The 12940-nt window shown below is 44.4% G+C and overlaps 1 protein-coding gene across 3 annotated transcripts; it reads left to right on the plus strand.

Annotated features, from left to right (window-relative positions):
• The first annotated feature begins 1604 nt into the window (after nt 1-1604).
• On the plus strand, nt 1605-12701 carry hmgb2b (high mobility group box 2b). Of its 3 annotated transcripts, XM_042401996.1 has the most exons (5): nt 1605-1750; nt 3589-3747; nt 8834-8985; nt 10955-11129; nt 11977-12701. In XM_042401996.1, the coding sequence occupies exons 2-5, from the start codon at nt 3598-3600 to the stop codon at nt 12100-12102; spliced, it is 603 nt and encodes a 200-aa protein (XP_042257930.1). In that variant the 5' UTR covers nt 1605-1750; nt 3589-3597; the 3' UTR covers nt 12103-12701. The 3 variants fall into 3 exon arrangements, with proteins under 3 accessions (XP_042257930.1, XP_042257933.1, XP_042257932.1); XM_042401999.1 differs by lacking the exons at nt 1605-1750; nt 3589-3747 and adding an exon at nt 8115-8139 and having other exon boundaries at nt 8792-8985; XM_042401998.1 differs by lacking the exons at nt 1605-1750; nt 3589-3747 and adding an exon at nt 8541-8567 and having other exon boundaries at nt 8792-8985.
• Nucleotides 12702-12940: the final 239 nt, after the last annotated feature.

The following is a 12940-nucleotide window of genomic DNA, read 5'->3' on the forward strand; positions in this document are numbered from 1 at the left end:
TAAATTCTCTTGTTTTATGATGTTTTGTATATATTGATAAAGTTACTAAAAAAAAACTTTAATTGCAAAAAATAATAAATTGAGAAACATCTTTCCAAAATGTTCTGATGTACAAACAAAAGGAACGATTGACATTAATATCATTATGACAGCTCCTCATATATATATTTATTTATATATTTATTTATTTACACTCTGACCTGTAAACAGACTGTTTTTTTTTTGGACCTGCTGGTTCATTTATTGTTCTTTGAAGCAGGAGATAAACATATTTTATCTGTGAAATAATAATCAGAGTTAATTAATCAGATGAAATGTTTCTTTAATTAACAACAGATCCGGTTCAAACAGAAGAGGCAGTGTGACATCACCTCCTCACGATGTTCAGGATGTTTGTGACTAACACTGATATGGAAGCACATTTCTAATATATATAAACAATGAAATATTAGCTATAAAACAAAGTGCTCATACTAAGTAATAACTGAGTCAGTTTTGAGATGCGAGCTCAGATGTTTGATGTGAAAATGATCATATTGTTGCATCTCTAAAACCTTATTCTGTCTGTCTGGATTAAATTATATTCCTCTCTGAAACTCTGTTTCTTCATCCAAACAGAAACTTGGTGGCTCTGAAGTGATTTATCTTTTTGCTCAATGTGTGCAACATGAACCAATCACAGTAATTTAGTTATTACATATTAATGAGGTTTTATGATCAGTTATTACTCAGTAAATAGCGTATTATGGTTATGATTATTTATCTTAACCTGATGCATCAGATGGTTTGTCTTCAGAAACACTTTTATTTTCCTTTGGGATTAATAATCTATCTATTGTAAATATTCATACATAATAGAGTGTTTATGATTTTCTTGTTAAATAAACAAGGATTTTATTGTCATTTCTCAAGGCCATTTGTATTGGGAAACAGTTGAGAAACTGGTTGAAAATCTATTTTTTTCTTGCTGCAGATGTAATATTTTTTCATCCTGATGGATAATGAAGTGTGAGGACTCTGTGAATACTTTCGTGAACCAGTGTGGGTTTGAACTGATGCTGATACCTTACAGCAGAGACACAAACCAGGAGCTGAAGGAACCATAGCTGCTGACATACAAAATGACCCAAAAACATACAATATTTCGGTTGAATGTGGTGTTAATGAAAGCATATTTTATTTTCCTCGGATTAAATGAACTATATGCTTCCCCAGCATCATTATCTTCAAACGTAATGCAGTTTAATCCCACTATAAACTCACAAAAATACAACCAGAATATGTATTAAACGGGCTCCGTCTTCATCCCTTGTGCTGCTGCTCTCGGTCGCCCCTCCCCCATCTCCTCACGGATTGGCCCGTTATTTGACAGCCACCCCTTCTGACCAATCAAACGAGAGAATAAAATACTAGCTCCGCCCTGTTGTAGCAGTAGAATTCCCGCCCTGATGGCGTTGCTAGGCAGGCGGAGCCGTGTGCAACGAGGCTTTGACTTGCGGTGCCGTGAACCAATCACAGGCGAGTATTCAGAGGAGCTCCGCCCAGGTTGGCCGGCCGCGTTCCCGCCCTCTGAATAGAGATGACCAACGGGGGCGTTGCTGGGGGGCGGGGCCGGACTCGAGCTCGACCCAGTTTGAAAGTGAACCAACGGCTCCAGTCGCTGCTTCGCCACCAAACATCAACAAGAACCCCGAACCCGAAAAACGGACCCGGTCCAGTCTGCTCCAGCCTGTCCCGGCCCTCCTGACGAGTGAGTACCGCGCCTCTTCCCCGGTTACATCTTTCATTTACCGGACACTGAGCTGGCTCTGATTTGCCGGTTGTCTTTTTTTCTGACGTGCAGGATCTTGTGATAAAAAATCCGGGATGAGGCTGGAAAAAGAAATAAAATGGCCGCTTTAATGGTCAGGATGTGGCTGTTTGGGGGTCTGATCGCATGTCGGTGCCCGTCTGTGTGTGTACTCGGGGGACTGATAGAGACGTGTTGTTGTAAACACGAAACGCCCATTTTGGAGCATGAATGCCAGGAAATAGCCTCGTCCCGTCCATACAACGCTGACCTCTCCGGAGCATAACCGGGGCCCTGCGTTGAAAATGCGTAGTGTCGTACTGACTCCTTATTTCCATTGCCAGCGCGCCTGTTTGGTGAAAGAGCGGCGCTGCGGTTAAAGATAAAAGCCACACATGAACAGAAAGTCTTATATTGTGGTTTGTAACATGTCCGCGGTGTAAAAGGCTGATTTTCTCCGCCTGCTAGCCCGTTAGCCGGCCGCTAGTGGAGGGGGATGGGGCGGCTAGCTCCGCAGAGGGCGGGAAGCAAATGGTGGCCCATTGTTCTGTCGGAGCTAGCTGTTAGCACGGCTAGGCTAACTGCAGCAGTCAATACATCTCCATAGAAAACGCGGCTAGCTCCGGTTTATGTTCCTCTCTACGGCTCATAGACCTCCAGTCACAGGCGGAGAGGAGGAACCGGGCTCCAGCGGGATGTCCCAGCACAGGATCCGACCGAAGGAGGCTCCAGCTCGGGTCGGCGGGCCTCCTGGCTCCCCGTCTGAGAAAATGGATCCCCTCTCAGTTTTCTTTGTTATTCACAATCTCCCAGTTTGGCTGCTGGTGGGCCGTTATTATTTGGCCATTTAACTGGTAATTAACGGGCGACTTTGTAATGTAACACAGATGAAGTTAACCTGCTTTATGATGATATATGATTTATATTTAACCACAATTAAACATTTTACAAGGTTAAATTTAGATTATCTACAAAATGAGACACATAGGTTAAAGGGTCATTCCTCCCACATGTATTTAATGTTTCTGCTCAGTTATCTGTCAAACACACAGATTTTAAACAATTACAGATTAAATAATGGTTTGAAAAATAATTAATTAAATAAAAAAAATATATATATATATATATTGATCTTTTGATTCCTCTGTTTAGTGGGTGGTGTCAAGTTCAAAGATATTGAACATAATGAGCTGCAATTATCATAACTATTGGTTTATCAATGATCTATTAATCCATTATATCTGTACCAGCTCATCCTGTGTTTTTATTAAAATGTGAAACATAATGACAGGTGAAGGTCTCATCCCGTCCTCCAGATCATTAATTATGAGGATTTGCTGCTTCTCTTTGTTGTGTGTGTGTGTGTGTGTGTGTGTGTGTGTGTGTGTGTGTGTGTGTGTGATGTCACCGTGTCCTGGAGGTGATTGTTATTTCTGCCATTTAGTAAAATAATGAATCAATAGTTGCAGCATTGATCTTTAATGTAATATTTTCTCTCATCTCTCAGGTTTTCTGCTTTTCTCTGTTTTGTAATTAAATTAATATCTTTGGATTTTGTTGGACAAAACGACATTTGAAGACGTCGAATGATTGTTAGTTGCAGCTCTGAAATGTCCTTTTACCTGCCTTCTGTGTAAACGGTCGATCACTGAATGTGTTTTGTTGTTTTACACTGAAATAAAGTCTCATTATTCTCACAGTCACAAATGAACTGATGAACCAGTTCCACCAGAACTAAACCTGTACCTTACCTCTTCATCTCTTCTTCTCTCTTTGTGTTTCCTTCCTCCGTCCGTCAGGCCGCCAGTATGATGCGTAAAGACGTCAACAAGCCGAAGGGGAAGACGTCGGCGTACGCCTTCTTTGTCCAGACGTGTCGAGAGGAGCACAGGAAGAAGAACCCCGAGCAGTCGGTCAACTTCGCCGAGTTCTCCAAGAAATGCTCCGAGAGATGGAAGGTAAAAGACAGAGAGAGACAGACGGGTCGTTAGAGAGACAGACAGGTAGTTAGAGAGACAGACGGGTCGTTAGAGAGACAGACGGGTCGTTAGAGAGACAGACGGGTCGTTAGAGAGACAGACGGGTGGTGAGAGAGACAGACGGGTCGTTAGAGAGACAGACGGGTCGGTAGAGAGACAGACAGGTAGACGGTGAGAGAGACAGATGGGTCGTTAGAGAGACAGACGGTTAGTTAGAGAGACAGACGGGTCGTTAGAGAGACAGACGGGTCGTTAGAGAGACAGACGGGTAGTGAGAGAGACAGACGGGTAGGTAGAGAGACAGACGGGTAGAGAGAGAGACAGACGGGTCGTTAGAGAGACAGACGGGTAGTGAGAGAGACAGACGGGTAGGTAGAGAGACAGACGGGTAGTGAGAGAGACAGACGGGTAGTTAGAGAGACAGACGGGTAGTGAGAGAGACAGACGGGTAGACGTTGAGAGAGACAGACGGGTAGTGAGAGAGACAGACGGGTAGTGAGGGAGACAGACGGGTCGTTAGAGAGACAGACGGGTCGTTAGAGAGACAGACGGGTAGTGAGAGAGACAGACGGGTCGTTAGAGAGACAGACGGGTCGTTAGAGAGACAGACGGGTGGTGAGAGAGACAGACGGGTCGTTAGAGAGACAGACGGGTCGGTAGAGAGACAGACAGGTAGACGGTGAGAGAGACAGATGGGTCGTTAGAGAGACAGACGGTTAGTTAGAGAGACAGACGGGTCGTTAGAGAGACAGACGGGTCGTTAGAGAGACAGACGGGTAGTGAGAGAGACAGACGGGTAGGTAGAGAGACAGACGGGTAGTGAGAGAGACAGACGGGTAGTTAGAGAGACAGACGGGTAGTGAGAGAGACAGACGGGTAGACGTTGAGAGAGACAGACGGGTAGTGAGAGAGACAGACGGGTCGTTAGAGAGACAGACGGGTAGTTAGAGAGACAGACGGGTAGTTAGAGAGACAGACGGGTAGTTAGAGAGACAGACGGGTAGTGAGAGAGACAGACGGGTCGTTAGAGAGACAGACGGGTCGTTAGAGAGACAGACGGGTCGTTAAGAGAGACAGACGGGTCGTTAGAGAGACAGACGGGTCGTTAAGAGAGACAGACGGGTAGTTAGAGAGACAGACGGGTAGTGAGAGAGACAGACGGGTCGTTAGAGAGACAGACGGGTCGTTAGAGAGACAGACGGGTCGTTAAGAGAGACAGACGGGTAGACGTTGAGAGAGACAGACGGGTCGTTAGAGAGACAGACGGGTAGTTAGAGAGACAGACGGGTAGTGAGAGAGACAGACGGGTCGTTAGAGAGACAGACGGGTCGTTAAGAGAGACAGACGGGTAGACGTTGAGAGAGACAGACGGGTCGTTAGAGAGACAGACGGGTAGACGGTGAGAGAGACAGACGGGTCGTTAGAGAGACAGACGGGTAGTGAGAGAGACAGACGGGTCGTTAGAGAGACAGACGGGTAGACGGTGAGAGAGACAGACGGGTAGTTAGAGAGACAGACGGGTCGTTAAGAGAGACAGACGGGTCGTTAAGAGAGACAGACGGGTAGACGTTGAGAGAGACAGACTGGTAGTGAGTTTCACCAACGTGCTTCACAGAGAGATTGATTTCTGATCTAATCAATAACCTTGCAGTGGGAGGTGATCAGTAATGGATGTATTGGTTGGAGGCAGCAGCAGTGAGGAACCATCATCACTGTAACGTGTCAGTTTGTTATAAAGTTTAGAGGAAGTCTGAAGTTATTCTGTGTTTCCTGATTACACTCAACAAACCAACACTGTGTGCGTCTCTAAATACGCCCCCCCCCCCCCCCCCCCCCCCGTCTCAGCTCAGAGCTCATTGGTTCCTGCTGGAGGCTTTAAAACAGCTGCTCACTGTGGTTCTGATCAATATCAGAATATATATATATATAATATATATAACAGAAGATCAGGTCTGAACTGTTTAATCTACAGACCCGACGTTCCTCCATCAGCAGGAAGAAACCTCCAGCAGACTGGACGCCACCCGCCTCCACCGGCGGCGTCCACAGAGGAAGAGAAGGAGATAAAACTGTTAATAATAATAATTTAGTTTATTTATGGAGGTGTTTCCGGGTTCTCAGAGACGTTTATATCAGTTAAAAGATCATAATAAACAACATGGTGACTCTAATAAACATTTTCTAAATGAAATAAACTGAATGTGTGAATATTAACATGATGTTTGTTTATATAACTGATATAAATATGTAACATACTGAGTTACATACATGATAAAATAACTATATCTGATTCATTTATATTCATTGATCTTCCTGGACAGGAAACATTGATTATAATTATTAATAAGCTGCCGTCAGTAATGAATCACTGGGACGTTCATAGTGTTCAGGTGCAGTTTATACGTCTGGTCACTAGATGGCAGCAGAGCGTCGTCTGGCTGATTAAACCACAACAATAATGTCTAAATGTCATTTTCCTCAACAGACGTTGTTGGATATTTGTCGGCCAATCAGATCCCTGATAAACAGATCACCTCTAGGTCAGGGGTTATTTACCAGTTATTTATTCATGTTTGTTTGTTTATTGTTGTTTATTCAGTCCTGCATTTATGATGGTCGACTTTTCCAACAAACGTTCTAAACTTTGTTTGTGATGAAATAAAATCTGAATTTAATGGTTCTACTAAAATCTACTACATATGTCTTCCAGCCTGTTTGAGGTCATTTTAGGTTGTTTTAATGTGTTTTGTGTTGCTGAGAAACAATCTTTGTTATCTTTAATGAATATTGTCTAAAAATATTCTGCTGAGTTTCTCAGGTTTTCATTCTGGATCACCGCTGAAAACTAAAAACATCTGCAGGTTCTATGTGGACCTGCTGACGGAGCGAGCTGCGAGCCAATCACTGAACAGCTTCCTCTGTTATGACAACATGCCGTCAGTAGACAAAGATGTCGGTGGTTCGGCAGCTAAACCATAAACACTACAGTCGTGTTTCATCAGGCAGCAAACTGGCCTGTTGACGGCTGGTCATCAGCTGTTCTTCATAGTCGACAGGAAATCAACAGAACATCAGTTTAAAGGAACTCTGAAGTTATTAACTTGATCCATCTTGTGATATTTATTGATATCAGCTGATCCTAGATCTCCCTCCAGCTGATTGGATGTTATTGTAGCGTTCATCAGGAGGAAACAGTGAAATAAAATCATCTGAGTCTCAATGAATCAGTCGACTGACAGGAAATGAATCTAATTAATCAATCAAGAATCACAAATACTCCTCCGTTTGTTTGTCAGGTGTAACATTTAATCTGTTTTCTGTCGTTAATAACAGAATATTTTCAGGTTTTTTTGAGGCTAAAACTCCGTTATTGTCTTGATTTATTAAACAACAACAGATAATGTGGCTCACAACAAACAAAACAAGACAAAAAAAGACAAATAAAAGTTCTATAATAACTGTAAATATAAATGTGACTGACTGGATGAAGTAAGAGGTCGAGGTTGTAGGTGATGAAGAGTCGTCGACGTCGTCACTGGTGATGATGACATCACACATGCAGAAGATGAAGAACAGTTTACAGAGTTGAAGCAGCAGCTGGAGGTTTTCTTCATTCATCACTTTGACCTCTAAAATGTGACGTCTTCAACATGAGTTGTCATTTAGCTTCGTATCGATCGGATGGATCAATAATCTGGTTATTAATCATCTGAACCATAATCAATAAGTAAAATAACTGTTAGTTGCAGCCCTCAAATCTCTGTAACACGTCTGTTACCATGGATACCAGTCCATTTAAATCTCTCTGTACGTTTGCTGACTGTTTAACGGCTGCAGCTCTGCTGTTCAGGAGATTAGAGCGATAATGACGTGATTATTGATCAGCTATCAGCTGTAATGTAACGATCATTAATGCAGGACGCCTGATGGTGGCTTCAGTCACGTGTGACTCTGACCTTTGACCTCTAGTGCTCATCGTCTACTATTATAAAGATCTCCTGAGTCGAACAGCAGCCATCTTTATACATCGATCAATGACAGCTGATCAGCTATCAATAATTATAGATGAGGTTCGATGTGTCAGCGCTTCAGTTTCTGGTTTTAGGTTGAAGTTGTTCCTCATGTAGTGTCAGTAGAGGTCAGAGGTCGTGTTGATGTCAGTAGAGGTCAGAGGTCGTGCTGATGTCAGTAGAGGTCAGAGGTCGTGCTGATGTCAGTAGAGGTCAGAGGTCGTGCTGATGTCAGTAGAGGTCAGAGGTCATGTGGATGTCAGTAGAGGTCAGAGGTCGTGCTGATGTCAGTAGAGGTCAGAGGTCATGTTGATGTCAGTAGAGGTCAGAGGTCGTGCTGTCTGTGCTGATGTCAGTAGAGGTCAGAGGTCGTGTGGATGTCAGTAGAGGTCAGAGGTCGTGCTGTCTGTGTTGATGTCAGTAGAGGTCAGAGGTCGTGCTGATATCAGTAGAGGTCAGAGGTCGTGCTGATGTCAGTAGAGGTCAGAGGTCGTGTTGATGTCAGTAGAGGTCAGAGGTCGTGCTGTCTGTGCTGATGTCAGTAGAGGTCAGAGGTCATGTTGATGTCAGTAGAGGTCAGAGGTCGTGCTGTCTGTGTTGATGTCAGTAGAGGTCAGAGGTCGTGCTGATGTCAGTAGAGGTCAGAGGTCGTGCTGATGTCAGTAGAGGTCAGAGGTCGTGTTGATGTCAGTAGAGGTCAGAGGTCGTGCTGATGTCAGTAGAGGTCAGAGGTCGTGCTGATGTCAGTAGAGGTCAGAGGTCGTGCTGTCTGTGCTGATGTCAGTAGAGGTCAGAGGTCATGTTGATGTCAGTAGAGGTCAGAGGTCATGTTGATGTCAGTAGAGGTCAGAGGTCGTGTGGATGTCAGTAGAGGTCAGAGGTCGTGCTGATGTCAGTAGAGGTCAGAGGTCGTGTGGATGTCAGTAGAGGTCAGAGGTTGTGCTGATGTCAGTAGAGGTCAGAGGTCGTGCTGATGTCAGTAGAGGTCAGAGGTCGTGCTGATGTCAGTAGAGGTCAGAGGTCGTGCTGATGTCAGTGTGTCTGTGTCTCTGCAGGCTCTGTCTCCCAGTGATAAGAAGTGTTTCGAGGACATGGCGAAGGCCGACAAGGTGCGTTACAACCGTGAGATGAGGGACTACGTCCCCCCCAAAGGCTTCGGGAAGAGGGGCCGCAAGAGGAAAGATCCCAACGCACCCAAAAGACCCCCGTAAGTAAAACACAGTCCTGGTACTGGTGTGTGTTTAATGGTCTCACCTGCACCAGTAGAGACATGACCTCACTGTGTCATCTTCTTCTCCTCCTCCGGTTCACTCACACTCTCCATTCAGATATATGAGTATCAGTTATTTATTGTCTCTACACACCTGACAGGACACATGTCAATCACACGTTGACCAGGTCATGTGGGTTAAACGTCTTTACTTTTCTAAAACTAGACTTGATGAAAATTAGGAAATTAATTTGTTTGACACACAAACTCATCAAGAGTTTTGTTTACAAATTGAAATTGAAGTGAATGGACCCAAAACATGATTTTGATGCTACAGGTGTGAGTGAGACAGACAGGTGTGAGCGAGACAGACAGGTGTGAGCGAGACAGACATGTCTCACCCTGCAGGAAACTCTCATCCTCACACCGTTGAGATTTGATGTTTCGCCATGACAGAGGAAGCTGCTATAACTTTATCATAAATGCTCCAGTCTGCACCAAACTTTACATGTTTGATAAGAGTCCCGGCCTGAACACATCTACATGACAATATTCCATCAGTGATGTAAACTGGATGAATAGCGCCTCCTACCAACTTTCAGTGAAGCAGCTCCAGCAGCAGGTAAAACAGTGGACAAAGTGAACACAGCCGGGTCTGAACACATCTACATGCCCGTCACAGAAGACCTTCAACTGCACCGCGGCCCGACGTGCACAGAGGCACGAGGGCCTGTTCAATTATTATTATTATTATTATTATTATTATTATTATTATTATTATTATTGAGGCTAGGGATGCACGATATTGGATTTTTTGCCGATATGTCGATGTTTCCAACTCATTGTGGCTGATGCTGATATATACACATATTATTTCCAGCTGGCTGAGGAGACTATCATGCATGCAGCATAGATTATACTGTGATCAATAAAGACACTATATGAAGGAAGAACTTAAGAAGACTGGAGTTCAGGAGTTCAGCATTAACACTGTAACGAACCTGCCAAGTGGGAGCAGCAGCAGAGTTTTCATTGAGTTCATTAGACAGACAGGATTAATGTGCAGGATTTAATCTCTGGTCCTCATCCTGAGCAGAAGGTGGCGCTAACGCACCTGATACTCTGGTTACCAACCGCCGTTATAAACCAAGAAGATTTTTGGGCTTTTATCGGCCGATACCAATGACGTGCTGATAATATCGTGCATCCCTAACTGAGGCCAAAACATAACATATGATCCAGATTCTGATGTCTCTTTTTACAGGAAAATGACAATCAAAGTAAAATTATGATTGTTCTGTATGTAATGACTTCCTGCAGATCACAGAATCAACTATATTTCAGCTCTACGTTCCATTTATAACCTTTATTAAACCCACAGAATGTAATTTCTGCCTTTAAAGGTCAATCAAACAACCAAAGACAGTTTGATGACGTCGTCATGAGGTAGTGAGGCATCATGGGAGTTATTGCTGCCGTCACTGCAGTCAGTTTCTCCTGGTTCAGATTCCTTCAGTCTCCTCCTCTCCACAACAAACTGAACCACCAAGTAAAACCAGTAAAAACACTGAATAAACCAGTTTCCTGTTGAAAATCAGGAGGTGCGGAGCTGCTGCTAAACGTTCGCTCAGCTTGTTTCTCTGATGACTGAACATCCTTCATCAGGTTCAAACATATAAAGTGTATCATCATCATTTGGCAGCAGAAACTCTGGTTCTGCTCGTTATGACGTCGTGTTTGTCGTTGTTCGTCTTCGTCAGTTAACGCCACGATTGGTCCAAACACACAGGGGTCAAAGTTCACAGGCAGCGTTCCTGCTTTCAGACATAAAGCAGTTTTAGATAAATAAAATAATGAATTCTTTACGTCGTGACGACTTTCAGACTCAGATCAGAGTTGATTTCATGTTAACGTGTTTCAGCCTCTGGGTTCAACATCACCGTGTTGAATATGTGTGTCTCCGCAGGTCTGCCTTCTTCGTGTTCTGCAGCGAGTACCGTCCCAGCGTCAAGCAGCAGTACCCGGGTCTGTCTATAGGAGACTGTGCCAAGAAACTGGGAGAGATGTGGAGCAAACTGTCCCAGTCTGAGAAACTACCGTACGAAGAGAAGGCCCAGAAGCTACGAGAGAAATACGACCGGGTGAGGACGACCACCACAGACAGACAGACAGAACGCAGAGAGACAGACAGGAGGAAGAGAGACAGACAGAGAGATAGACAGGACGCAGAGAGACAGACAGGAGGAAGAGGAGGAGGAGAGAGGGGACAGTAGACAGATGGAGGAGGAAGAGGAGGAGAGAGGGGACAGTAGACAGATGAAGGAGGAAGAGGAGGAGAGAGGGGACAGTAGACAGATGGAGGAGGAAGAGGAGGAGAGAGGGGACAGTAGACAGATGAAGGAGGAAGAGGAGGAGAGAGGGGACAGTAGACAGACAGATGAAGAGCAGTCAGACTGAACAGATGTTCTGAGTTTATGTTTAAAGTCTTTATGTTATTTATGACAAAGTGTCTCGTTAAGGATCCACACAAACATTAATAAACATTTATCATTATTAGTGAACTTCAGCTCGAACCATCTCAGGACTGTGTGGGCGTGTCCACGTCACGTCTGATTGACAGCTGGCTTTCAGCTCAAGCACCGTTTTGTTTTATTATTTATTCATTGAAACGTTTTGCTGATATGTAATAAACCAGTGAATCTATCAGACGACTATCTACCTGGTTAGAAAGTCTGAATAATAATTAACTAGTAAATCAGATCAAACAGCCACGTCTGTTTATTTAACTGTGATCTATGACGCTAATCGTTCTAGCATCTTCCATTCACTTACATGAAACGGTTAGCATTAGCATTGCTATGCTGCACTTCTGAGCTACTCATCCACTCAGTGATGAACACAGATTTGGGTGTGATGTTGGATGATGATGATGATGATGATGATGATGATGATGATTTAATAATAAAAGTGTTTCTGTCTGCGGCTCAGGACATGGTGGCGTACCGCGGCGGCGGCACGTACGCCAGGAACCCCGGCTCTTCAGCTCAGGGAGGCGACGAGGAGGACGATGACGAGGGAGAGGACGAAGATGACGAGGAGGACGATGACGAGTAGAGACCACGAGCTGCAGCTGGATGAGAGAGAGAGACTGAGAGTGTGTGAGACAGACGGAGAGAGAGAGAGAGAGACAGGTGTGTGTGTGTGTGTGTGTTTCAGAGGAAGCAGGAGGTCAAAGGTCAGACAGGTTTTAAACATTTTAAAGTGAAGGTCAGGCTCTGCTAGCTGCTCATTGGCTGACAGGAGAGGGGGCGGAGCTTCACAGCAAACTGAGTTTAAAACAACAGAAATCTGAGCTGTGACGTCTCCATGACGACGCGTCGGCTGAACATCGTCTCCTTCAGACAGGCAGACGTCTGCAGCTGATTTTAGGGAGAGAAGAAGAAGACGACAGACAGACAGGTGGAGGTGAGATCAGCTGCCAGCCAATCAGAAGCAGCTACGTTGTGTTACCATGGTTATCAGGTCGACTGTAGTTCAACAGAGTTTCATATCTGACGTGTTGGGAAGAGTTTTAGGTGCTCAGATGAGACTTTCCTTCCTCCAGGCAGCTGCTGGTTTCAGCCCAGTTTAAATCCAGTACACACCAGTACGTCACATATATACACACACACCAGTACACACCAGTACATCATATATACACACACACCAGTACACACCAGTACATCATATATACACACACACCAGTACACACCAGTACACACCAGTACATCATATATACACACACCAGTACACACCAGTACATCATATATACACACACACACCAGTACACACCAGTACATCATATATACACACACACCAGTACACACCAGTACATCATATATACACACACACACCAGTACACACCAGTACATCATATATACACACACACCAGTACACACCAGTACATCAAATA

The sequence above is a fragment of the Thunnus maccoyii genome, chromosome 22, assembly GCF_910596095.1.
Source record: "Thunnus maccoyii chromosome 22, fThuMac1.1, whole genome shotgun sequence".
Taxonomy (NCBI): Eukaryota; Metazoa; Chordata; class Actinopteri; order Scombriformes; family Scombridae; genus Thunnus; species Thunnus maccoyii.

Coding starts and splice junctions, on each gene's coding strand:
- hmgb2b (XM_042401996.1), top strand. CDS start 3,598: ATGATGCGTAAAGACGTCAACAAGCCGAAGGGGAAGACGTCGGCGTAC. Junction 3,748..8,833: donor AATGCTCCGAGAGATGGAAG/GTAAAAGACAGA, acceptor GTGTCTCTGCAG/GCTCTGTCTCCCAGTGATAA. Junction 11,130..11,976: donor TACGAGAGAAATACGACCGG/GTGAGGACGACC, acceptor TCTGCGGCTCAG/GACATGGTGGCGTACCGCGG.